Below are 26,425 nucleotides of genomic sequence, written 5' to 3'. Positions count from 1 at the left end.
TGTTTTCCTTATTTCAATGTGTCTTTTAATTGTACAAAAGTAATAAAATAATGAAGCCATAGAAACTTGAAATCGCCATTATTGTGCTGTCCCATAGTCAGGAGCTCTCGTTCAGCCGATCGCTCTGGTGTCTTCTATGGAAAGCTGCTGCCAGTATCTCGGTAAATTCCAGCTCCACATCTAACCTGACCCAATGGAGAACTTTAGAGCATACCGACACTTTCACAAGACATTGATAATAGAGCAGGGCTCCGCAGTATCATTTTTCTACATCAATGTATTAGCAATTTTTGCTGATAACCTGCTGCTTGAACGGCTAGATTTCTGTGATGCGGGGAACTTTATACATAGTAACATAGATACAATATTGTTACGCTCCAGGAAGACATCCAGGCCTCTCTCACTGCCCTAACAGTAAAGAATCCTCTTGTATGTTGGTGGGAAAACCTTCTCTCCTCCAAACGCAGAGAATGCCCCTTGTGACCATCACTTTTTGTATTGTCCCCTTATATACTTATACATGGTTATTAGATCGCCCCTCAGTCGTCTTTTTTCTAGACTACATAATCCTAATTTTGCTAATCTATCTGGGTATTGTAATTCCCCCATCCTCTCTATTAACTTTGTTGCCCTCCTTTGTACTTGCTCTAGTTCCACTTTATCCTTCCTGAGCACCGGTGCCCAAAACTGGACACAGTACTCCATGTGCGGTCTAACCAGGGATTTGCACAGAGGCAGTATAATGCTCTCATCATGGGTATCCAGACCTCTTTTAAAGAGAACCTGTCACCCCCCCCCCGGCATTTTTAACTAAAAGCGCCACCTTGTGCAGCACTAATGCTGCATTCTGTCAAGGTGGCTTTTATTTGGGGTCCCTTCCAACGCTGCAATATGGTTTTTTGTTTTTTTTTATTTGCCCGACATACCTGTAGTCTGTCCGGGGGGGGGGGAGGCATGTCTTCCCCCACACGCACACAAACGTCTCCCAGCCATCACTCTGCCCCTCCACGCATCGGGCGCTGCCTCCTCTGTCTTTATTGACGTCCCCGGTGCCTGCGCTGTAAGTTCCCATCATGTGATGTGCGCATGAACGAAAAATGCATTATCATCATACCACCGAACAAAAAGTGGAATAACACGTAATCAAAACGATGGATATAAATAAACATGGTACCTCTGAAAACGTCATGCTGTCCTGCAAAACACAAACCGCCATACAGCTCCATTAGTGAAAAGATAAGTGTTAGCTCTCAGAATAAAGTGAAGGAAAAATAATAATTTTTTTCTATAAAAGTTTTTATTGTATAAAAGCGCCAAAACATAAAGAAACTATATAAATGAGGAATCGCTATAATCGTACTGACCCACAGAAGAATAAGACTCAATAATAAGAATCAATTTTGCCACACACTGAACGGCATAACACCCCCCCCCCCCCCGAAAAAAAAGAGAAATTCATGAATTGCTGGTTTCTGTTCATTCTGCAATGAAACAATGAAAACGTCAACTCCTCCAGAAAAAAAACAATCCATCACATGACGCTGTGGACCAAAATATGGACAAATTATAGTGTCTGGCTGCTGTCGCACACTAAATAAAACATAAAAACCTGCTATAAGGTCCCTTTCACACATCCTGATATTTCCGGTACCGGAGAGGTCAGTGTCCATGTTTGTAATACGGACAGGGCAATAGAGATAATATATATAAAATACTGATTTACTTACTGTATATGGGTGTTACTAATATTACTCCTATGTGATGGGGCGTTATAGTCTGAATTACGTGCAGTGTTCCTAGTAGTAGTATATCTAGATGCCCTTACCAGAGATGGCCATAGTCTTATTTTTCCCAGACTTAGGATGGCAATTTCACATTAGTGCGCAAGCGCAGTGCACGCGGTTTTCTCGCCACTTCATAGAAGGTCTCGTTGCCTTGGGCAGCCTGGGTAATGATGTTGGAGGGTTTACCCTCCCCTGCTGCTTCAGTGAGGCCAGATATAATGCGGACAGTGACCGCAGCGCGACGCTCATGCGCCGATTCTAATGTGACTAATAATGGTATGTATAGAAAGACAGGGCAGTGCACCATCCAGTACAGCTCCCGGAAGGAGCCCCCCAAAACGCGCGTTGGAGCTGCGCACACTTGGTCCCTAATAAGGACACTATGGGTAAGAGCAGGCTTTTGGTATTGTGACAATTTGCTGTGATTTCTTTAGTTTTAGGAGGAGTTAGGCCATGTTCACACCATCCTTTTTTTCATGCGGAATCGCCGCGATTTTCCCGCTGCGGGTCCGCAGCTGTTTTCCTTTCTGGGTACATTACAATGTACCCTATGGAAAACAGGAACTGCTGTGCCCACATTGCGGAAAATCCCGAAAAAAGCCACACTGAATAGCCGCGGTAAAAAAGAAGTACCATGTCACTTCTTTTTGCGGAACTGCAGCGGTTCTGCACCCATAGACCTCCATTGTGAGGTCAAACCCGCAGTAAAAACCGCAGATGAAAAAAATATCTGCGGGTTTTCTGCGGTTTGTGGTGCAGAACCGCTGCAGTGTGGCTGCCCCCCCGTGCCCTCATCTCCCCCCCTTATACTTACCCGGCCTCCCGGTGTCCGTCCGGCCGTCTTCTCCCTGGGCGCCGCCATCTTGCAAAATGGCGGGCGCATGCGCAGTGCGCCCGCCGAATCTGCTGGCCGGCAGATTCGTTCCAAAGTGCATTTTGATCACTGAGATATAACCTATCTCAGTGATCAAAATAAAAAAAATAGTAAATGACCCCCCCCCACACCTTTGTCACCCCCATAGGTAGGGACAATAAAAAAATTAAGAATTTTTTTTTTCCACTAAGGTTAGAATAGGGGTAGGGGTAGGGTTAGGGTATTTTCAGCCATTGTAACCCTAAAGAACTTCCTAGAAAACACACAGACTCTGCATAGAAAACTGCATAAAAAACGCATCAAAAAACGCACCAAAAAACGCACCAAAAAAAGGACCTGCGTTTTCTGCCAAGAGCTGCGGTTTTTAGTCCTGAAAAAAAAGGAGGGAAATCAGGAACGTGTGAACATAGCCTAAGAGATCACTTTATGCAGGCTGATGCCTGTACTTGTTTGGGGCATGGGTAAGTGTTGATCTGCACTGGCACTTTAAAGCTTTCTCCCCTTTTCCCACATTACTCTCCTCTTTTGAAATTATTACCATAGTTTGCACCCCCATCCTTTATAATGTAAGTGTGCCTTGTGTGATACACCTGTTGTGGTCACTTTTTTACTTTGTCTTTAAATGTATTGTTATTGTGTTCATTTTTATGTAAACTACCGTATATACTCGAGTATAAGCCGAGATTTTCAGCCCAAATTTTTGGGCTGAAAGTGACCCTCTCGGCTTATACTCGAGTCAAGGTGGGCGGCGGGTGAGGGCGCTGAGGCATACTTACCTGCTTCCAGCGATCCTGGCGCTCCCTCTGCCGTCCCACGGTCTTCGGTGCTGCAGTTCTTCCACTGTTCAGCGGTCACGTGGGACCGCTCATTAGAGAAATGAATAAGCGGCTCCACCTCCCATAGGGGTGGAGCCACAAATTCATTTCTCTAATCAGCGATAATGGTGACCGATGATAGAGGAAGAAGCTGCGGCACCGAAGACCAGCTGTTCGGGAGAAGGAGCCGGACGCCGGGAGCAGGTAAGTATCGCATATTCACCTGTCCACGTTCCAGCTGCCGGGCGCCGCTCCATCTTCCCGACGCCGCTCCATCTTCCCGACGCCGCTCCGCTCTGACTGTGCAGGTCAGAGGGCGCGATGACGCATATAGTGTGCGCGGCGCCCTCTGCCTGATCAGTCAGAGCGGAGAGACGCCGGGACCGGACGCTGGGAGCTGCAAGCAAGAGAGGTGAGTTTGTGTGTTTTTTTTTTTTTTTTTTATTGCAGCAGCGGCACAGATATATGTGGAGCATCTATGGGGAAATATGAACGGTGCAGAGCACTATATGGCAGAGCTATGGGGCAATATGAACGGTGCAGAGCATTTTATGGGGCACAGCTATGGGGAAATATGAACGGAGCAGAGCACTATATGGCACAGCTATGGGGCAATATGAACGGTGCAGAGCACTATATGGCACAGCTATGGGGAAATATGAACGGTGCAGAGCACTATATGGCAGAGCTATGGGGAAATATGAATGGTGCAGAGCACTATATGGCAGAGCTATGGGGAAATATGAACGGTGCCGAGCACTATATGGGGCACAGCTATGGGGAAATATGAACGGTGCAGAGCACTATATGGCACAGCTATGAGGCAATAATGAACGGTGCAGAGCACTATATGGCACAGCTATGGGGCCAGAATGATCTATTTTTATTTTTGAAATTCACCGGTAAATGCTGCATTTCCACCCTAGGCTTATACTCGAGTCAATAAGTTTTCCCAGTTTTTTGTGGCAAAATTAGGGGGGTCGGCTTATACTCGGGTCGGCTTATACTCGAGTATATACGGGTAATTTAAATTCTTATGCTATTTTTATCTCTGGATTCTTGTACTCTTTATTCTTTGGTTGCAGTCTGGCATATAAGAGTTTCCACTGCTACTATAGCTTCCTCTACCCCTGGGATTGAGGTATCAAGGATTAATATGTATTCGGGTGTGAAGTTTGTTTGTCTGTTTGTAATACTTGTGGCAACCGTGTGCCGCATCAGTACCACACGGACGGGGCGCCAGGGAGGAAGCGTTAGGCTGCCGTCACACTAGCAGTATTTGGTCAGTATTTTACATCAGTATTTGTAAGCCAAAACCAGGAGTGTGTGATAAATGCAGAAGTGGTGCATATGTTTCTATTATACTTTTCCTCTAATTGTTCCACTCCTGGTTTTGGCTCACAAATACTGATGTAAAATACTGATCAAATACTGCTAGTGTGACGGCAGCCTTACAGTAAGCACTGTTCCCCGGCGCTGAACGCGGCTCTCGTCATTCTCCCTTGCTCTGCCGGCGATCGGCACAAGCAGGGGAGAATGATGAGAATTATATTTCAGTGATAAGTGACGTCAGGCGGCAACAGATGGGACTATTACTCCCCAACAGCCTATCCTGCTGCTGCTAATAAGTGACAGCAGGAGCGAATGATGGGGGTATTCATCAGCCGCCGCCTGCACTATAAATAAATTTTAAAAATGTCATGGGTTCCCCTGTATTTTCTATAATCAGCCAGGCAAAACTCACAGCTGGGGCCTGCAACCCTCAGCTGTCCTCTTCAGCAAGGCTGGATATCAAGAGTAGACTGGTCCCCACTCAGGTTTTTTTTTTTTTTAATTATTTAAATAAATAATTTTAAAAACGTCGTGGGGTCCCCCCCATTTTGAACTACCTGCCTTGCTAAAGCTCACAGCTGGGGCTGGTATTCTCAGGCTGGTAAGGGGCCATGGATATTGACACCCAACCCCCCCCAGGCCTAAAAATAGCAGCCCGTAGCTGCCCAGAAAAGGCGCATCTATTAGATGCGCCAAATCTGGCTCTTAGCCCGGATCTTCCAATTTGCCCTGTAGCAGTGGCAAGTGGGGTTGATGTCACCTTTGTATCGTCAGGTGACATCAAGCCCACGGCTTAGTAATGTAGAGGCGTCTATAAGACGTCATCCACGTGTGTTATGCGTATTCACGTGTGTAGGACGTTTTGTGGCCTGTGCTGACATTAAAAAAACAAGACATGTCAGCGTGTTTTGCACAGACACATGGTCCGTGGAAGCACACTGACATGTGCACCGACCCATTCACTTGAATAGGCAATAGCACTCCGTTCTCCCGAGTCTCTCCGCATGGCTAAGTAGTACTGTAGAGCCACATATTCACATATTGACACATTCCGTAGAAATTGTGGGACAAATTTTGTTGCCATTTTTACCCACTTCTTGTGTAAAAATGTAAAATCTTTGGCTAAAGCTAAATTTTGGTGGTATAAATGTAGTTATTTTGTCTTCACTGCCCAATGGTATAAAATTGTGACATACCCGTGGTGTCAATATGATCACTGTACCCCTAGCTGAATTCATTGAAAGGTGTAGTTCATAAAATGGGGTCACTTATGGGGGGTTCTGCTGTTCTGGCACCTCATGGGCTCTCCCAGTGGGTCATGGCACCTGCACACCATAACTGTAAAATCTGCGCTCCTTGCCTTCTGAGCTTTGCACTGTGCCTGAAAAATATTTCCCGATTTTACATGTAGAGTATTGGCGCACTAGGAAAAAATGGACCTCAGTTTGTTGTATAAAAAAAAATCCCTATTAGCCCTTTGAAAAATTAAAAACTTGGGGCAAAAACAACATTATAGTGGTAAAAATGTAATTCATTGTTTATTCACCGCTCAGTGGTATAAAATTCTGTGAGGCACATGTGGTGTCAATATGATCACTGCACCCCTAGATGAATTCATTGGGGAGTGTAGTTTGTAAAATGAGTTCACATATAGGGCGTTTCCGTTGTTCTGGCACCTCAGGGGCTCTGCCAATGTGACATGGCACCCTCAAACCATTCCAGCAAAATATGAACTCCAATATGGCACCTCTTCCTTCTGAGCTTTGCACTGTGCCTCAAAAGTAGTATTTCCTCCACATATGGGGTATCGGCGCACTCAGGAGGAATTGCTCAACAACTTTTGGGGTCCAATTTCTTCTGTTTCCATTGGGAAAATAAAAAAATTTGGAGTGAAAAGATTATTTTTGTGAAAATGATTTTGTTTTTTAATTTCCACGGCTCTACGTTATAAACTTCTGTGAAGTACTTGGGGGTTCAAACAAAAATGGTGGCTCCGTGGTTAGCACTGCAGCCTTGTAGCGCTGGAGTCCTGGGTTCAAATCCCACCAAGGACAACATCTGCAAGGAGTTTGTATGTTCTCCACGTGTTTGCATGGGTTTCCTCTGGGTTCTCCGGTTTCCTCCCACATTCCAAAGACATACTGATAGGATATTTAGATTGTGAGCCCCAATGGGGACAGGGATAAGTGTGTGCAGACTGTAAAACGCTGCTGAATGTTAGCGCTATTTCAAAATAACTGGTGGTGGTAATAGTTCCTTGGGGGGGTCTATTTTCCAAAATGGGGTCACTTGTGGGGGGTTTCCACTGTTTAGGCACATCAGGGGCTCTGCAAACGCGACATGGCGTTCAATCTCAATTCCAGCCAATTCTGCTTTGAAAAAGTCAAACTGCGCTCCTTCCCTTCTGAGCTCTGCCATGCGCCCAAACAGTGGTTTACCCCCACATATGGGGTATTGGCGTACTCAGGACAAATTGCGCAATAACTTTTGGGGTCCAAATTCTCCTGTTACCCTTGGTAAAATAAAAATTTTTTGGATCCGAAGTAAATTTTGGGAGAAAAAAAAAATTTTTTTTTTTTAAACATTCCAAAAATTCCTGTGAAACACCTGAAGGGTTAATAAACATCTTGAATGTGGTTTTCAGCACCTTGAGGGTTGCAGTTTTTTGAATGGTGTCACTTTTGGGTATTTTCTATGCTATGGACTCATCAAAGTGACTTCAAATGTGATATGTTCCCTTAAAAAAAAAAAAAAAAAAAGTGTAAAAATGAGAAATCGCTGTTCAACATTTAACCCTTATAACTTCGTAACAAAAAAATGTTGGTTCCAAAATTGTTCTGCTGTGGACATGTGGGAAATGTTACTTATTACCGTATAAGCCGAGACTTTCAGCCCATTTTCTCGGCTTATACTCGAGTCATACCCAGGGGTCGGCAGGGGAGGGGGAGCGGGGGCTGTGTAATTATACTCACCTGCTCCTGGCGCGATCCCTGCAGGTCCCTGCTTCCCCAGCGCCGCAGCTTCTTCCTGTACTGAGTGGTCACATGGTACCGCTCATTACAGTAATGAATATGCTGCTCCACCTCCCATAGGGATTACTGTAATGAGCGGTAACGGTGACCGCTCAGTACAGGAAGAAGCTGCAGCGCCGGGGAACCAGGGAGTGCACCGCGCCAGGAGCAGGTGAGTATATCGGGGAGGGAAGCGCAGCGCGATATTCACTTGCTCCTCGTTCCGGGCGCTCCGTCTTCAGCGTCTTCTGCAGTGACGCTCAGGTCAGAGGGCGTGATGACGTGGTTAGTGCGCGCCCTCTGCCTGAACGTCGATGCAGAAGATGCTGAAGATGGAGCGGCGCCGGAACAAAGTCAGGTGAATATTGAAAGTGCCGGGGGCCTGAGTGACGGAGAGGTGAGTATGTGATTTTTATTTATTTATTTTTTATCGCAGCAACAGCAAATGGGGCAAGTGTCTGTATGGAGCATCTTATGGGGCCATAATCAAGGTTTGTGCAGCATGATATTGGGCAAATGTGTCTATGGGGCCATTATTAACCTTTATGGAGCATTATATGGGGCATATTTTAATATGGAGCATCTTATGGGGCCATTATAAACTGTATGGAGCATTATATGGGGCTCCTGATTCAATATGGAGATTCAAAAACACTTAATCTACTGATGTCTCAATTAATTTTACTTTTATTGGTATCTATTTTTACTTTTGACATTTACCGGTAGCTGCTGCATTTCCCACCCTAGGCTTATACTCGAGTCATTAAGTTTTCCCAGTTTTTTGTGACAAAATTAGGGGGGTCGGCTTATACTCGGGTCAGCTTATACTCGAGTATATACTGTGAGTATTTTGTCTGACATATCTCTGTGATTTAAGGGCATGAAAATTCAAAGTTGGAAAATTGTGACATTTTCAAAATTTTTGCCGAATTTCCGTTTTTTTCCACTAATAAACGTAAGTCATATCAAATAAATTCTACCACTATCATGAAGTACAATGTTTTCTTGTGACATATTCTCAGAATCACTGGGATCCATGGAAGCGTTCCAGAGTTATAACCTCCATAAAAGGACAGTGGTCAGAATTGTAAAAATTGGCCATTAACATGCAAACCACCCTCGGGGGTAAAGGGGTTAATAGAGAATGTTTGATAGGCCGGAGTCACACTAGCGAGGAATACGGATGAGTGCTATGTGATAAAACACCGCATAGCACTCGGACTGCTGTTGTCTATGGGGCAGCTCACATCAGTGTTTTTTTTTCTCGGCCGTATTATACGTGTGAGTGAAATTGCAGCATGCTGGGATTGTCACCAACACTCGGCCGAGTCTCGGCTCACTCGCACCCATATAAGCCTATAGGTGCGAGTGACACAGCGCACATCGTTGGGATATCATTCGAGTGCTGTGTGATATACGCCAACAATGGAGGAGATGGAGAAATTAGTTTCTCCTCCTCCGCAGCTGTGCTCCGCTTCGCTCTGTGCAAGAGGCTTGGAGCACAGTAGCATGACACTTGGCCTCCCGCTCACAGCAGAGCAGGAGCCGAGGGTCATTAGCATATCGCACCCGAGGCTCTCGCATCCGATGCAATACGCTAGTGTGACCCCGGCCATACAGACCTCCTCCAACATCTCAACCACATCAAATAGGCAAGCAACCGTGTGGTCGCATTTGACCAATTGGATAGACGTGCCGTATTTTTCGGACTATAAGACGCACCCGAAATTTTGGGGTGGAAAATAGCAGAAAAAAGATTTTTATAAGATGGACGTCCGTCTTATTGTCCGAATTTAAATTCTTACCCGAGGGCCAGCGATGGTACAGCCGGATCACAGGCAGGGTCGCTTCCTCAGGAAGCCGGAGGCTGCTGTCCCGGTGTGTGATGCTGCGGGTCCGGTGTCGGCGGTGAGGCAGAGCATGGAGCAGGGTCCTTTCCTCAGGATGCCGGCGGCGGCAGAATTGGGGCAATGTTCCGCACGCGTGGCCTTCGGTGGACATTTTCCTGAAGCCTCCGGAGGCCCACGACTTCAGGAAGATTGCTGCAGGGAAACCGGTTAAGCGCTCGGGTCTGCTCACTGTGGACATAGCGCCATCGCCACAATTCTGCTGCCGGCATCCTGAAGAAGGGATCCTGCTCAGGTGCACTCCGCACCGCCCATTGCCGCAGCATCACCACACCTCTGCACCAATCCCCTGGTAAGCCTGTGTTCGCACTGTAAAGGTACCGTCACACTCAGCAACTTTGCAACGAGAACGACAGCAATCTGTGACGTTGCAGCGTCCTGGATAGCGATCTCGTTGTGTTTGACACGCAGCAGCGATCAGGATCCCGCTGTGCCATCGCTGGTCGGAGCTAGAAGGCTAGAACTTTATTTGGTCGCTAGATCGGCGTGTATCGTCATGTTTGACAGCAAAAGCAACGATGCCAGCAATGTTTTACATGGAGCTAACAACCAGCGAGAACGATAAGTGAGTCGCCGTTACGTCACTGGATCGCTCCTGCATCGTTCTGGAGTTGCTGTGTTTGACGTCTCTACAGCGACCTAAAGAGCGACACTCCAGCGATCTAGTTTAGGTCGGATCGTTGTCTATATCGCTGCAGCGTCGCTGAGTGTAACGGTACCTTAAGACGCACCCCCCATTTTCTTACCAAATTTTTTGGGGAAAAAATGCGTCTTATAGTCCAAAAAAGCGTTGTTTTAATTTTGTATTTTATAAATCGGTAGTACACATGAAGAAATAAGACACTTTGTAATTTATCTTATCAGAGAAATGACTGCCCAATAATTTCCCAAATTCTCAATTTCAAGATAACGTGTGTATTTAGTGAAAACAGAATGTCACATTTAGTAGATGGCAGCTGGCGCTCATAATGTTCTACACAGAGAGAGGCCTTTATGAGCACCAACCGTCATCTAAGTGATGGGAAAATGTCTTCACTGGATTTTACCCATGAATTGAAAATGTTGAGTATGAATGAGCAGTCCTGGCAGAGAAAGGAAATAAGGAATATTCCAAATTATCTTATTTTCATTTGTTTTATGAAATAAAAATTAAAACGTCTTGAATTTGTCGTGCATTACAGTAACAATTGGTGTCACGCCTTCCGTTTTTTATCATCACTACGATTTCTATGCTCTTGGTTGTGACAAATTCTTCGGGGATTGTTAGGTCAGCTGCCCCCCCACAGATGTACAAGACCTCTGGACCTAATTCTGCTTGCCTCTCCATAGATGTGGGGGTACATTATGGCCCATAGAAGAGAGAGCACTGTATTGGGGTTATTTCTTGTCTCTGGTTCTCCCGTGGTACAGTATGCTGATAATTTAGTTATTGGAGGAGCATGTTCTACACTGCGGTTTTGGGCATTTAAATTTTAGTTCTTCCTTCTGCAATATTCTCATTCCCCATGGATGAGTTCCCCTTCTTGTTTACAGGCATGTTATCTACAAAGAAAACGAGTCGCATGTGTCCAATGTTTTACAAATTTTATGTATTAAGGTGGTCAACATAATATTATAACTTTTGCCATCAACTCAGCATATGATTCTTCGTACTCATTTAGGGATTTTAATACACAGTAAAGATACATAAAGCGTACGCAAAAGCTGAAAAAATGCTGCAGTGTAAGTGTGCTTTCAAAACTAAATCGTCTGGTTTATTTTTTCTACATTTTAACATAATGCTAACTGAATAATGCACAAAAGAGAAATATAAATCGCATCAATGTTTGGTGTCGCCATCCTTCTCCTTTAGAACAGGATCAAATAATCAATTCTCCTAGATACTTACACACAGGTTTTGAAGAAACTCATCAGGGAGGTTGTTCCAAACATCTTGGAGAACTAACCGCAGATCTTCTTTGGTTGTCGCTTGTGCAAATCCTTCTGTCTCTCTATGTAATCTCAGACAACTTGGTGTTGAGATCATGGCTCTGTGGGGTTATATCGTCCCTTCCAGGACTTCTTGATTCTTTATGCTGAAGGCACATCTTCATGACATGACATTGGCTGTATGTTTGGGGCAGTTGTTCTGCTGCAGAGTAAATTTGGAGCCAATCAGTTGCCTCCCTGATTATATATGACTAGATGGTGGCCCGATTCTAACGCATCTGGTATTCTAGAATATGTATAGTAGTATATAGCACAGCCCACGTAGTATATAGCAATGTGGGCACCATATCCCTGTAAAAAAAAAAAAAAAAAAAAAAATTAAAATAACAAATAGTTATATACTCCTCTTCCGGCATAGGCAGCATCAATAGTAAAAGTTAGTCACACAGGGTTAATAGCAGCGTTAACGGACTGCGTTATGCCGCGGTGTAATGCAGTCTAACGGACTGCTAAAATGCAATGGGGGCACTGACTGGAGGGGAGTAGGGAAGGGCGAATTTGTGGCCGGACTGTATCCGTCGCTGATTGGTCGCGGCCGGCTGCGACCAATCAGCGACGCGGGATTTCCGAGACAGACAGACAGACGGAAGTGACCATTAGACAATTATATAGATAGATGGATATGTATCTGCCTGCATACAGTACATCACAAAAGGGAGTACACCCCTCACATTTTTGTGAATATTTTATCTTTTCACATGACAACAGATATGACGCTGATACAATGTAAAATAGTCACTGTACGGCTTGTATAACAGTGTAAATGTATGCCGTCTTATTAACTCAACACACAGCCATTAATGTCTAAACCACTGACAACAAATGTGAGTACACCGCTAAGTGAAAATGGTCAAATTGTCAAAATTTTGTGTGGCCACTATTATTTTCAAGTGGTGCCTATATGACCCGGGAGTTCACTAGAGCTTCACCCGTTGCCACTGGAATATCCATTCATGACATCACGGAGCTGGTGGATGTTGGAGACCTTTCTCTCCTCCGCCTTCTGTTTGAGGATGTCCCACAGAAGCTCAATAGGGTTTAGGTCTGGAGACATGGTCGCTCATTCCAGCACCTTTTACCCTCGGTCTCTTTAGCAAGGCAGTGGTGGTCTTGGAGGTGTGTTTGGGGTTGTTATCATGTTGGAATACTTCCCTGCAGCCCAGTTTCCGAAGGGAAGGGATCATGCTCTTCTTTCAGTATGACAAAGTACAAGTTGGCAATTATGGTTCTCACAGTGAACTGTAGCTCCCCACAGCTGGCAGCACTCATGCAGCCCCAAGCCATAGCACTCCCACCATGCTTGACTGTAGGCAGGACACACTTGTCTTTGTACTGCTCACCTGGTTGCCACCACACACGCTTGACACCATTTTATCCAAATAAGTTTATCTTGATTTCATCAGACCACCGGACATGTTTCTAGTAATCAAGGTCCTTGGTCTGCTTATCTTCAGCAAAGTGTTTGCGGGTTTTCTTGTGCATCCTCTTTAGAAGAGGTCTCCTTCTGGGATGACAGCCACGCAGACCAATTTGCTGCAGTGTGCGGTGTATGGTCTGAGCACGGACAGGCTGATCCACCACCCCTTTAACCTCTGCAACAATGCTGGTAGCACTCATATTTCTGTTTTCAAAAGTCAACCTCTGGATATGACGCTGAGCACATGCACTGAACTCATTTGAACCTGGCGAGGCCAGTTCTGAGTGGAACCTGTCTTGTTAAACTGCTTGTTAAACTGCTGTATGGTCTTGGCTGCCGTGCTGCAGCTCAGGTTCAGGGTGTTGGCAATCTTCTTATAGCCTAGAGCAACAATACTTTTTTCAGATTTTCAGAGTTCTTTACCATGAGGTGCCATGTAAGTCTCTTACACATCAGGTTTTCAGTGTCAGGCTCAATCCGGCTAATTTAAAAAAAAAACAGAACCGGCGAAAGTTTTTTTCCCATAGACTTGTATTGGTGCCGGATTGCTCCTGATGACCTTGTGTTTCATCCGAGCAAATCTGCCCTTTCCGGTTTCTTGAAAAAACGTCCATAGCAACGTGTTTGTCTCTGGCGGAAAAGCCGGAAGCGCCGGATCCGGCGCTTCCGGCTGTTTGCTAGAATGGAAGTCTATGGGAGGATGCCAGATCCGGAAAATGACTGATTCCGGCGCTGGATTCCGTCTTGTTTTTTTTTTAAACTGAGCAGGCTCCAAATTTTTTTTTTTAAATCCAATAATCTAGATATGCTTGCTAGATCCGTCGAAAAAACGGATTAGTCACATCAGTTTTTCCACAATCTTCGCCGGATCCAGTTTTTCCAACATTCGCCGGATTGTGCCGCCTGCAAAAAAACCTGATGTGTGAAAGTAGCCTTCAGCTTCTAGTGACCAGTATGAGTGTGAGAGTGATGACACCAAATGTCACACACCTGCTCCCCATTCACATCTGAGGCTATGCGCACACGTTGCAGATTTCCTGCGGATCCGCTGCGTTTTTTGCGGTGCAGAAACACTGCAGATCTGCAAGTGATTTAGTTATAGAAATCCGCAGGGGTAAAAAATGCAGTAAATCCGCAAAAAATCTGCACCAAAAACGTACAAAATCCACACAAAAAAACGCGACAAATCCGCACCTGCGTTTTCTGCCAAGATGCAGAATCCGCGCCAGAAATTCCTAAGCCTAATCCGCAACATGTGCACATGGCCTAAGACTGTGTGTAACACTAATGAGCCACATAACACCGAGGAGGGAAAATGGCTGTTTGGGCACAGTTTGGCCATTTTCATTTAGTTGTCTACTCACTTTTGTTGCCAACAAATTAGACATTAATGGTTGTGTTGAGTTATGTAGAAGGCACACCAAATTTACACTGTTATACAATGTAAAATAGTGTACAGCTTGTATGTGTTACATCGTCAGTGATGTTGAAATTATGTAATAAATTATACTGTATATCAGCATTAAGAAAACCAATAATCTTGAACAAATCCCCAACCCCATTTGCTGAAATGTAGCCCCAAACTAGCAAGGAGCCTCCCCCATGCTTAATTGTAGACACTATTGTACTGCTCCCCAGCTTTGATCAACAATTTGCCTTCTGTTACAGCCAAATATTTCATCACTCCAGAGCCCCTGCTGCCATTTTTCTGCACAACGGATCCTGTATTTTCATGCGTAGTTGAATCACTTGGCCTTATTTCCATGTTGAAGGTATGATAATTCCACGATTCTCCCATGAAGACTTCTCCTAACAGTAAATGGGTGTAGCGGAGTCCCAATGGTTGCTGTCAGTTCTGAGCTGATGGCACTGCTGGATACCGTCTGATTTTAAAGGAAATTAAGCATAATGTGTCTCTCATCTGCTGCACTAAAGGTACCGTTACACTAAATGACTTACCAACGATCACGACCAGCGATACGACCTGGCCGTGATCGTTGGTAAGTCGTTGTGTGGTCGCTGGGGAGCTGTCACACAGACAGCTCTCTCCAGCGACCAACGATCAGGGGAATCGGTTTTGACGCTGCGGATCTGCAGCTGTTTTCCATGAGTTTACAGCACCATGTAAACCTATGGAAAACAAAATCCGCAGTGCACATGCTGCGGAAAAAAACGTGCGTTGTTTATTCCGCAGCATGTTCATTCTTTGTGCGGATTCTGCAGCGGTTTACACCTGCTCCATAATAGAAATCTGCAGGTGTAAAACCGCAGGTCGAATCCGCACAAAAACCGCATAAAATCCACAGTAAATCTGCAGTTAAAACGCAGTGCTTTTTTACCTGCGGATTTCTCAAAACGGGTGTAGAAAAATCCACAGACGTTCCATGTACGTGTGCACATACCCTACCTGGTCGAAAATTGTCAATGTAAATATCGGCCCGGTCGCAATTGTTGCAAAAGTTTGAGACTTTTCCAAGCGATTTATGCCAGATTTCTGGGGTTAATCGCCTTGATGAAATCAGGGCCATAGTTCTTATTGGTGGATTATGTCTTATTTGTCCCGCATAAGGCGAATTTGGAAGCTGCTCACTAGTTTGTATATACACTTTAACCCCTTAATGACAGCCAATAGCCTTTTAACTGACCGGAGATATAAGAGAATAGCCTCCCCATACAGGCGACAATCCAGCAGCTGTCGGCTGTGCACTATAGCTGACAACTTGCTGCATCAGCCACGATCAGTGTTTGCACCATCCAAATCTGTTTAACCCCTTAGATGCTGCTGTCAATAGCGACTACATCATTATAAATGGTTAACAGAGTGTGGGGGCTTCCTCTTTATCCCAATTGGTGCCCTCAGATCATGATTGTGTGGTCCTGATGTTTGCCATGGCAATTCATGACCAAATAGCGGCCTTAGAGTCAGAAGTTACCGACATTTAGGTGGTAAAAATACACATTTTCATTTCTGCCATGCCACTTTGCATTAATTCCCGAAAAGTACCTGAAGGGTTAATAAACTACCTGACAGCAGTTTTCAATATGTCAGGGGGTGCTGTTTTTAAAATGGTATAACTTTTGGGGGGTTCCCAACATATGGGACCCCTAAAGGCACTTCAAACATGGATGAGTCCCTAAAAAAAATAAAAAAAAAAATAAAAATGCATTTTTGAAATTTCTTTAAAAAATTCCTGCTACATTTTTAAACCTCCTAAAATGTTAACAAAATAAAATAACATTTTATAAATGGTGCTGATGTAAAGCAGACATGTGGAAAATGTTATTTATTGTTTTGCTGTAGTATGACTCTGAGGAAGGGATAAAATCATTCAAACTTTGAAAATTGCTAATTTTTTTACATTTTTCTCAAATTTCTGACATTTATTATAAATAAACACAAAACCTATCAACCTAAATTTATCATAAAGTATAATATATCACAAAAACACAAGCTCAATTACTGGGATTTGTTGAAGCGTTCCAGAGTTACCACATAAAGTGACACTGGTCAGATTTAAAAAATTTGGCTCCGTCACTAAGGGGTTAAAAGACGCGTTCTGGTTCCACAAAACCAACAAAGATGCTCCAGGAAAAACACTGCCATCTTCTTCAAAAAGTCAGCATGTGCAAGGTGTTAGTTTATTAAGAACAATAGTAAACCGCCCCAATATCTAAAGATGTCTGCTACAAATGGGAAGGGTGTCCTGCCAGATGATGAGCCTTTATTTAGCTGGAAAGGCCGGTTGGCCTAGGAATAACGTCAGAAGATTAGATCTAGTGACAGTGATTTTATAACCTTCTTTCTACATTCTGAATGGCCCCAGCTCATCAATGCAGATATTACAGTGCCAGCCTCTGCTCCTTAAAGGGTTTTTCCACTCAAAAATGTATTGCCTTTCTACAGGCTATGCAATGAGTGTCCTCTGTTCTTCTCACTTTGGATGTGGTTGGGGTTGTGTGTGGCCAGTGCTGCTCCATTCTTTTATCTGGTGATGATGGAGATAGTGGTGCGCTGCACTCTACTGTCTCCATCAGGTCCATAAAGCAGCAATTTTTGCTTTCATAGGAAAAACCCTCAAGTTTTCATCTTCTCTCTCTGTGATGTTATGCTTGCCCTGTGACAACCACATGGACCTTCTACAGCTTCCTATCAGGTTGTCACCTATGGAAAGTGGCAAACTTCATACAATAGTACAGGTGCATCTCACAAAATTAGAATTTCATCAAAAAGCTTATTTCTGTTCTTCAATGCAAAAAGTGAAACTCATATATTATATAGTCATTACAAACAATGATGTACAGTATTTTAAGTTTTTCTGTTAATGTTGATGATTATGGCTGAAGCCAATGAAAACCCAAAAGTCATTATCTCTGTAATTAGAATACTTTATAATATGAGCTTTGAAAAAATGATTTTAAAATCTGAAATGTTGGCCTACTGAAATGTATGTTCAGTAAATGCACCCAATACTTGGTCGTACTTTGGTCTTGATAAAACACAGTGGTCCTACACCAGCAGATGACATGGCTCCCCAAACCATCACTGATTGTGGAAACTTCACACTAGACCTTGGAAATCAAGGTCCCAGAGTCTGGAGGAAGAGTGGAGAGGCCACAATCCAAGCTGCTTGAGGTCTAGTGTGAAGTTTCCACAATCAGTGATGGTTTGGGGAGCCATGTCATCTGCTGGTGTAGGTCCACTGTGTTTTATCAAGATCAAAGTCACTGCAGCCGTCTACCAGGAAATTTTAGAGCACTTCATGCTTCCCTCTGCCGACAAGCTTTTTGGAGATGGAAATTTCATTTTCCAGCAGGACTTGGCACCTGTCCACTCTGCCAAAAGTACCAACACCAGTACCAAAATAACAACAGTATCACTGTGCTTGATAGGCCAGCAAACTCGCCTGACCTTAACCCCAGAGAAAATCTATGGGGTATTATCAAGAGAAAGATGAGACACCAGACCCAACAATGCAGACGAGCTGAAGGCTCCTATCAAAGCAACCTGGGCTTCCATAACACCTCAGCAGTGCCACAGGCTGATCGCCTCCATGCCATGCCGCATTGATGCAGTAATTGATGCAATAGGAGCCCCAACCAAGTAATGAGTGCATTTACTGAACATACATTTCAGATTATAACACCAGCTTGAAAATTGATTTTAAAAAGTATTCTAATTTACTGAGATAATGACTTTTGGGTTTTCATTGGCTGTAAGCCATAATCATCAACATTAACAGAAATAATTACTTGAAATAGATCACTCTGTAATGACTCTGTATAATGAGTTTCACTTTTTGTATTGAAGAACTGAAATAAATTAACTTTTTGATGATGATCTAATTTTGTGAGAAGCACCTGTATGTATTGGAGCTGCTGGACACACCCTGTCTAATTTACTTTGTTAATTATGAGAAATCTCTTCTAACCCTTTCACTGCCAAGGACCTGGGTGAAAATACATTCTGATTTTAAACGATTGCTTCGATTTTAGAATTTGAGCTTGGGATACCAGAGTCCAAGTTAAGGTACCTTCACACTCAGCGACGCTGCAGCGATACCGACAACGATGTCGATCGCTGCAGCGTCGCTGTTTGGTCGCTGGAGAGCTGTCACACAGACAGCTCTCCAGCGACCAACGATCCCGAGGTCCCCGGGTAACCAGGGTAAACATCGGGTTACTAAGCGCAGGGCCGCGCTCAGTAACCCGATGTTTACCCTGGTTACCAGCGTAAAAGTAAAAAAAACAAACACTACATACTTACCTACCGCTGTCTGTCCCCGGCGCTCTGCTTCTCTGCACTCCTCCTGCACTGACTGTGAGCACAGCGGCCGGAAAGCAGAGCGGTGACGTCACCGTTCTGCTTTCCGGCTGACCGACACTCACAGCCAGTGCAGGAGGAGTGCAGAGAAGCAGAGCGCCGGGGACAGACAGCGGTAGGTAAGTATGTAGTGTTTGTTTTTTTTACTTTTACGCTGGTAACCAGGGTAAACATCGGGTTACTAAGCGCGGCCCTGCGCTTAGTAACCCGATGTTTACCCTGGTTACCAGTGAAGACATCGCTGGATCGGTGTCACACACGCCGATCCAGCGATGTCTGCAGGGAGTCCAGCGACGAAATAAAGTTCTGGACTTTCCTCAGCGACCAACCATCTCCCAGCAGGGGCCTGATCGTTGGTCGCTGTCACACAGAACGATTTCCTTAACGATATCGTTGCTACGTCACAAAAAGCAACGATATCGTTATGTGTGAAGGTACCTTTACAGGGATATTATTAGCCATGCAGGACTGATATGAGGTCAGCAGTGAGGATAATGGGTTTTCTTTTCTGGCTTTGTGTATAAATTGTGAATGGGAAGGAGTTAAAGGGGCAGTAGGAAGCCATAAAGGCATCCATGATTGTAAAGCGCCGGGTGCTGCCTTCACAAGATCTGCTTTGAGAATATATGAATACTGCGGAAAATGGTATTTTATAAATCCGGTTTCAGATGTATAAGAGAAAGTTGTTCTGCAGCCAAAGGGTTAAATTACCTGTTGATTTAGCCATGAAGTCTGCGGTGCCATTATAAGGCTATTTTCACACTAGCGTCATTTGGGATACGTCGCAATGCGTCGTTTTGGCGAAAAAATGCATCCTGCAAAGTTGTCTGCAGGATGCGTTTTTTCCCCACAGACTAACATTAGCGATGCATTGCGGCGCATTGGCACACGTCGCAATCATTGTGCGACGGTTTGCGTCGTGTTGTGGCGGACCATCCGAACCAAAAAACGTTGCTTGCAACGTTTTTTGGAGCGTTGTGTCCGCCATTTCCGACCGCGCATGCGCGGTCAGAACTCCGCCTCCACCTCCCCGCAACTCACAATGGGGCAGCGGATGCGTTGGAAAAATGCATCCGCTGCCCCCGTTGTGCGGCGCTTCCACATTATGCGTCGGTACGTCGGTCCGACGCACTGCGACGGGCCGAGTACGACGCTTGTGTGAAAGTAGCCTAAGGCAGAGGGGGGTACATGTCCTGAGTCCACAGGTTCTTTCCATTGAGTTTGTGTGAGTAAACTATTCCAGAAATGCTGATCACTTCCTATTCATTGTCACAGAAGTGTAGGTAGTGGTCGGCCATAGGAACCACTGAAGGCAGCAATGCATCACGTAACGTGAAGGAGATTCCTGATAGAACCGTGCTAGAAAAATTGTAAATGGTGCAAGGCCAAGAAAATCCGGGTCCTAGTAAGATGTATATGTATGTAGTGGGTTTGTATGGTCTGTCAATTTACTGGTGTAAAGGTACCGTCACATTTAGCGACGCTGCAGCGATCTAGACAAGGATCCCGATCGCTGCAGGGTCGCTGTGTGGTAGCTGGAGAGCTGTCACACACAGCTCTCCAGTGACCAACTATGCAAAGTCCCCTGGTAACCAGGGTAAACATCGGGTTACTAAGCGCAGGGCCGCGCTTAGTAACCCGATGTTTACCCTGATTACCAGCGTAAACGTAAAAAAAAAAAAAGCAAACACTACATACTTACATTCCGGTGTCTGTCCCCCGGCGCTGTGCTTCTCTGCACTGTGTGAGCGCCGGCCGGAAAGCACAGCGGTGACGTCCCCGCTGTGCTCTGCTTTCCTGCCGGCGCTTACACAGTGCAGAGAAGCACCGCGCCGGGGGACAGACACCGGAATGTAAGTATGTAGTGTTTGCTTTTTTTTTTTTTACGTTTACGCTGGTAATCAGGGTAAACATCGGGTTACTAAGCGCGGCCCTGTGCTTAGTAACCCGATGTTTACCCTGGTTACCAGTGAAGACATCGCTGAATCGGCGTCACAAACGCCGATTCAGCGATGTCTGCGGGAGATCCAGCGACAAAATAAAGTTCTGGTCTTCTAGCTCCGACCAACGATGTCACAGCAGGATCCTGATCGCTGCTGCGTGTCAAACTCAACGATATCGCTAGCCAGGACGCTGCAACGTCACGGATCGCTAGCGATATCGTTCAGTGTGAAGGTACCTTTAGATTCGATCCGGAATATGTTTCTGAAAGAGGACCAGTCACCAGGTTAAAATTAGGCAGTGTTTGCTCTATTTCCTCTGATCTACTGAGGAATCTGGTTTTGTTGTTTTCCACCTCTCCTCTTCTTCTTTTTTTTTTTTTTTTCTCTGTCATATGGTTTTTAGAGAGATGGGCCTTTTTTATTTCAGTCCAAATATTTATAGTCTTTAAAAGGGGAACATTGAACACAGAATTCTCAGGGGTCTTCAGGCTGCTTTGTAGTATTACCCTGTGAGCAACACCCCTTATTAAAGATCATAAATGTGTCCCCAGATAAAAAGGTCAATATCTATGGAACCATATGGCAGATTGTAAAAAGAAAATAATCGGCAGCAGAAGGGAATAAAATAAGAATATCCATAAATGAGTTCAGCTTGTGTGTGACTCCATGTAATACCTCGTTACTAGTGTCCCAGTAAGGATTACAGTGCTGGGACATATTTCCATAGAGCTCTGGGCTGTTCCTCTGTTATGCCTCCTGGTAATGTGTGAATTGCCAACTGGGTGGTATCATTTCCACTGTCAGTGTAGTGCTCCTGGCCAGACTGACACTGTTCAGTCACTCTGTCCTGAAAGGTCGATCTAGCAGTATCCATGGGCGTTTAGGTTATTTTGGGCAGACGTCGTACACGCGTTTTTCACCCTTAAATGCTTCTATTGAGTTGAATTGGAACACCATGTTTGATTATATAGATGTCATGTGTGACAATCACTCCCATCGTTTGACCAGTGTGCCCAGAGTAGGAGTATTTATCTGTCTGCAGCAGCCCTCTTATACAGGTAACTGGGATCTGGTTTCTCCTTCTCCGTACACTCAGACTTGGCTTCTTAGAAGAGCAGCTATTTTAGGATTGTGCTCCCAGAATATTGGATATGACCTTACATGAGCTCCGGGTCTTCAATGATGTGATACCATGACTGCGCTGTGTACCTGCTGACCTACACAGCCCTGATAATAATGCCAGATGCTGGTTTTTGTGTTTGCATAATGATTGTAATATGCGGGTTATTCATCAGTAGTAATAATAATCCTTGTTTTTTTTTTCTCTCTCTCTTTTAAAGACTAGCAAAAACCAAATCAAAGTAGATCTAGTAGATGAGAACTTCTCTGAGCTGAGAGGCGAAATAGCTGGCCCCCCAGACACACCGTATGAAGGTAGGTACATCTATGTGCTTATTGTACCCTGTCCTGCGTCTATGTAGGATATTGGTAGAGGATCTAGCTTGTGGGGCATGATGCTTGGAGCAGGAAATGTGCTGATATAATAACAAACGTTCCATCCTACACCGCTCCAGCTCTGATCTAATGGTTACTGCACGCCTTGTTCTGCAGTGATGTGCCGTACATCCATGTTTAAGGTTTCCACACCAAAATACACAGTAGCAATATTCCCTGATTGTTGTGTGTTTGGTGCAGCTTTGAATTTTTTTTTTTTTTGTTAATGCGTTTTTTGATACAGAATTACAGGGATTCTGCACTTTAAGGGAGCCGGGCATGTTTGATAATGCTATTAACTTGCAGATACGGGGTTAATCTCCAGGTGTATAGCGGTTGCACTTGGATAGGTGCCTGGCTGCTGTACTAAAAGTGCTCCTTCCCCAACAAAATGTACTGTATTCCTCCTGGGAGACGCCGGCTGTCAGTCATAGTCACAGTTCTGGGTGTTCTTACAGCCGCGCCTCACAGGCTTGTATGAATTAAAAGCTTGCGGCTACAGGGAAGAAGGTTGATTTTTTTTTTTTTTTTTTTCCCTCCCTGGAGCCATGCTTTTAGTTTTACGGCCAGACACCATTTTTATGGACAAGTTCACACGTTCAGCATCTGGTCAGTAATTTACCTGAGTATTTGTAAGCCAAAACCAGGAGTAGGTGATAATACAGAAGTGGTGCATATGTTTCTATTATACGTTTCCTCTGATTGTTCTACTCCTGATTTTGACGTACATATACTGATCTAAAATACTGACCAAATACTGAACGTGTGAACGTGGCATAATGCTATTACCCTGTCAGATTAATCGGACCTGACAGGTTCCCTTTAGCATGTATAAAATGGTGGAAGGTATTATTTAAAAATAATAGTGGCTGAAGAGCTGAATAAAATGTACCGTATTTTTCGGATTATATGGGGGTGCGTCTTATAGTCCGGATGTACTTACCAGGAGTCTCACCCCAGGCTGATGTGCAGCAGTTTCGCAGATGCTTGGTGGTGTGGGGGCTCCGCCAACATTTTGTGACATCCCGGAGCCCCCACACATCCATTCCAGGCTGAAGCGCAGCAGTTTTGTAGATATTTGGTGGTTCGGGGGCTCTGCCGACATGTTGTGAAAGCCCAGAGCCCCTGCACTTCCATTGCTGTAATGTGTTGGCCTCCAGGAAAATGGCCACCAGAGGCAGCGCATGTGTATATTGAGATCTCGGGAGACAAGATCTCGGTGCCGAGACCTCATTCTGCGCATGCGCCGCCTCTGGTGCCATTTTCCTGGAGACCACAGCATTACAGTCAAGGAAGTGCGGGGGCTCCGGGCTTTCACAAAATGTCGGCGGAGCCCCCGCCCCACCGATCATCTCCACAACTGCTGCACACCAGCCTGGGATGGACATATTGGGGCTCTTGGATTTCACAAAATGTCGGCGGAGCCCCCATGCCATCGAGCATCTGCGAAACTGCCTTGCACCATCCTGGGATGGATGTGTGGGGGCTTTCACAAAATGGCACCACCGATCCTACCGCACCAGCCTGGGATTAGTCAGATCATTCCCAGACCACCGAATACCTCCCGTGACCCCGCTCCACCAGTGCACCTGACCACACCCCTACCCCCGGTAAGCTGAATAATTCAGGCTGTAAGACGGACCCTCATTTGACGCATTCATTTTTTTCCCTATTTTTGTTCTGACAATTTGGGGTGCGTCTTATGGTCTGGTGCGTCTTATAGTCCAAAAAATACTGTAGTTTTATATTTTTTTTTCTCATCTCCATTGTGCAGATTTTGGCGTGTAAAGTTTATATGCTAATCTCCACCATAACCAAGGGGGAGTTAAAAAAAGATTCTTTGGAGACATTTACTTTTTCCACTTTGACATTGCTGAATCATAAGCAAGGGGCCTCATACAAGGGATTAAAAAATAAAACACACCCTCCGAAAAGGTCAGAACTGTTTTTCTCTGTGTGATACGATAAAACGGATATGCTCAGCCAGGTGACACTGAGATCTTGCTGCCGGCAGCACAGACAGTGATTACAAGTGCTGTAATGACATTACATACCCGCTCTGCAGCTATCCCAGGCATCGGGAAATCTTTCCCCGGTACCTAGATTATATGCAGAGCGTGATACTCTGCAGCTCTCACCTCACTGCACAATGTGGGGGGAGGAGGAGAGCTGACCTGTGTGTCATTACATACATTCCCACCAGACGCACAGCTCTGCCCTCCGCCCAGGTAAGGTAGAGCGGTGCTTGTAATGGCACACAGCTCTGCTCTCCTCCCACGGTCACACAGATCTCACTGCTGCAATTACAAGTGCAGAGGGAGGAGAGCAGAGCTGTGTGCCATTCCTGGGAAAACCGCTTCTGACATTCTCTGGGGGCATTTCCATTTTTCCTTCCTGTATTATCCTTCCTGCTCATGATTGGACAGTGCCATTTAGGGGTAAAAGTAAACGTCCCCATAGATGAATCTCTTCTAATGCCCTCTTGCTTATAGAGGAAATTAGCATATAAACTTTACAAGTCAATTTGCAATTGAAATGAGAAATAATAAAACATTTATTTAATAAGATCTTCAGCCACTAAATCATGATGTGGCCAGTTTATCATGTAAAAAATGGTGAAACGTCCTCTTTACAAACACAACTGCATTTTTTGCATATATTTTTCAAACTACCTAATGACTCCTAAATACGGAAATCATATAATTCTACATAATTGTCATTACACACCTGCAGCTGATGGAGCCGACCCGCCGCCAGGGGGGAGATATATATATATCTGTTTGTGCAGGTAACTATTACTGTGCAGAATTATTAAGCAACTTAATAAAAAAACAAATATAATCCCATCTCGCTTATTTTCACCAGGTAAATCACTATCACTGCACAAAATTTAGAAATAAACATTTCTAACATGCAAAAACAAAACCTCAAAAAATTAGTGACTAATATAGCCGCCTTTCTTTATGATAGGTAGGAATTGGTTGGCTGTGTAAATTTAGAAACTAATCCGCAGCATTGCACGCTTGGCGGTTCCAAGCGCTGTGGATTAGACAGGGGTGGAAAGAGATGATTTGCATAGCTCCGCCTACTGCAAAGGATTCTGGGTAAACCTGCTATTCTTTGTATTATGCTGCTTGCAAGTACTTTCCGTTTCAGGAAAGCATCCACTATGTATTTCCTTTAAGTAGAGGGCTTTTCGGTCTCTTTCGTCCTGCTACATTTAGCCCAACTTGGGTCTCTCCCTAAGGTGGCTAGCATATATGTATTTCTTTATGATGACACTCAGCAGCCTCCATCCATAGATTCTGTGAGTTGCTTGATCTGTTTACGATGAACATTGAGTGCAGCAGCCACCACAGCCTCCCAGACACTGTTCCGAGAGGTGAACTGTTTTGCCTCCCTGTAGATCTCACAGGTTCTCTATGGGGTTCAGATCAGGGGAACAAGGGGGCCATGTCATTATTTTTTCTTCTTTGAGACCTTTACTGGCCAGCCACGCTGTGGAGTAGTTGGAGGCATGTGATGGAGCATTGTCCTGCATGAAAATCATGTTTTTCTTGAACGATATCGACTTCTTCCTGTACCACTGCTTGAAGAAGTTGTTTTCCAGAAACTGGCAGTAGGTCTGGGAGTTGAGCTTCACTCCATCTTCAACCCGAAAAGGTCCAACAAGTTCATCTTTGATGCCAGCCCATACCAGTACCCCACCTCCACCTTGCTGGCGTCTGAGTCGGAGTGGAGCGCTCTGTCCTTTACTGATCCAGCCTCTGATCCATCCATCTGGTCCATCAAGAGTCACTCTCATTTCATCAGTCCATAAAACCTTTGAAATGTCAGTCTTAAGATATTTCTTGGCCCAGTCTTGACGTTTTATCTTATGTTTCTTGTTCAAAGGTCGTTTTTCAGCCTTCCTTACCTTGGCCATGTCCCTGAGTATCGCACACCTTGTGCTTTTTGTTACTCCAGTAACGTTGCAGCTCTGAAATATGGCAAAACTGGTGGCAAATGGCATCTTGGCAGCTTCACGCTTGATTTTCC

At 44.8% G+C, this 26,425-nt stretch overlaps 1 protein-coding gene across 1 annotated transcript in view; it reads left to right on the top strand.

The window, feature by feature from the left end:
* UBE2K (ubiquitin conjugating enzyme E2 K) overlaps positions 1 to 26,425 on the top strand; it is a 47,968-nt gene that overhangs the window by 5,326 nt on the left and 16,217 nt on the right. The window contains exon 2 of the mRNA XM_069744578.1: positions 22,234 to 22,327. Coding sequence (XP_069600679.1) covers positions 22,234 to 22,327 — 94 coding nt within the window. The remainder of the gene's footprint in view (positions 1 to 22,233; positions 22,328 to 26,425) is intronic.

Source organism: Ranitomeya imitator, chromosome 1 (assembly GCF_032444005.1).
Source record: "Ranitomeya imitator isolate aRanImi1 chromosome 1, aRanImi1.pri, whole genome shotgun sequence".
Lineage (NCBI taxonomy): Eukaryota > Metazoa > Chordata > Amphibia > Anura > Dendrobatidae > Ranitomeya > Ranitomeya imitator.
The sequence above is the reverse complement of the archived record's forward strand: the minus strand, read 5'-3'. Positions and strand labels throughout refer to the sequence as shown.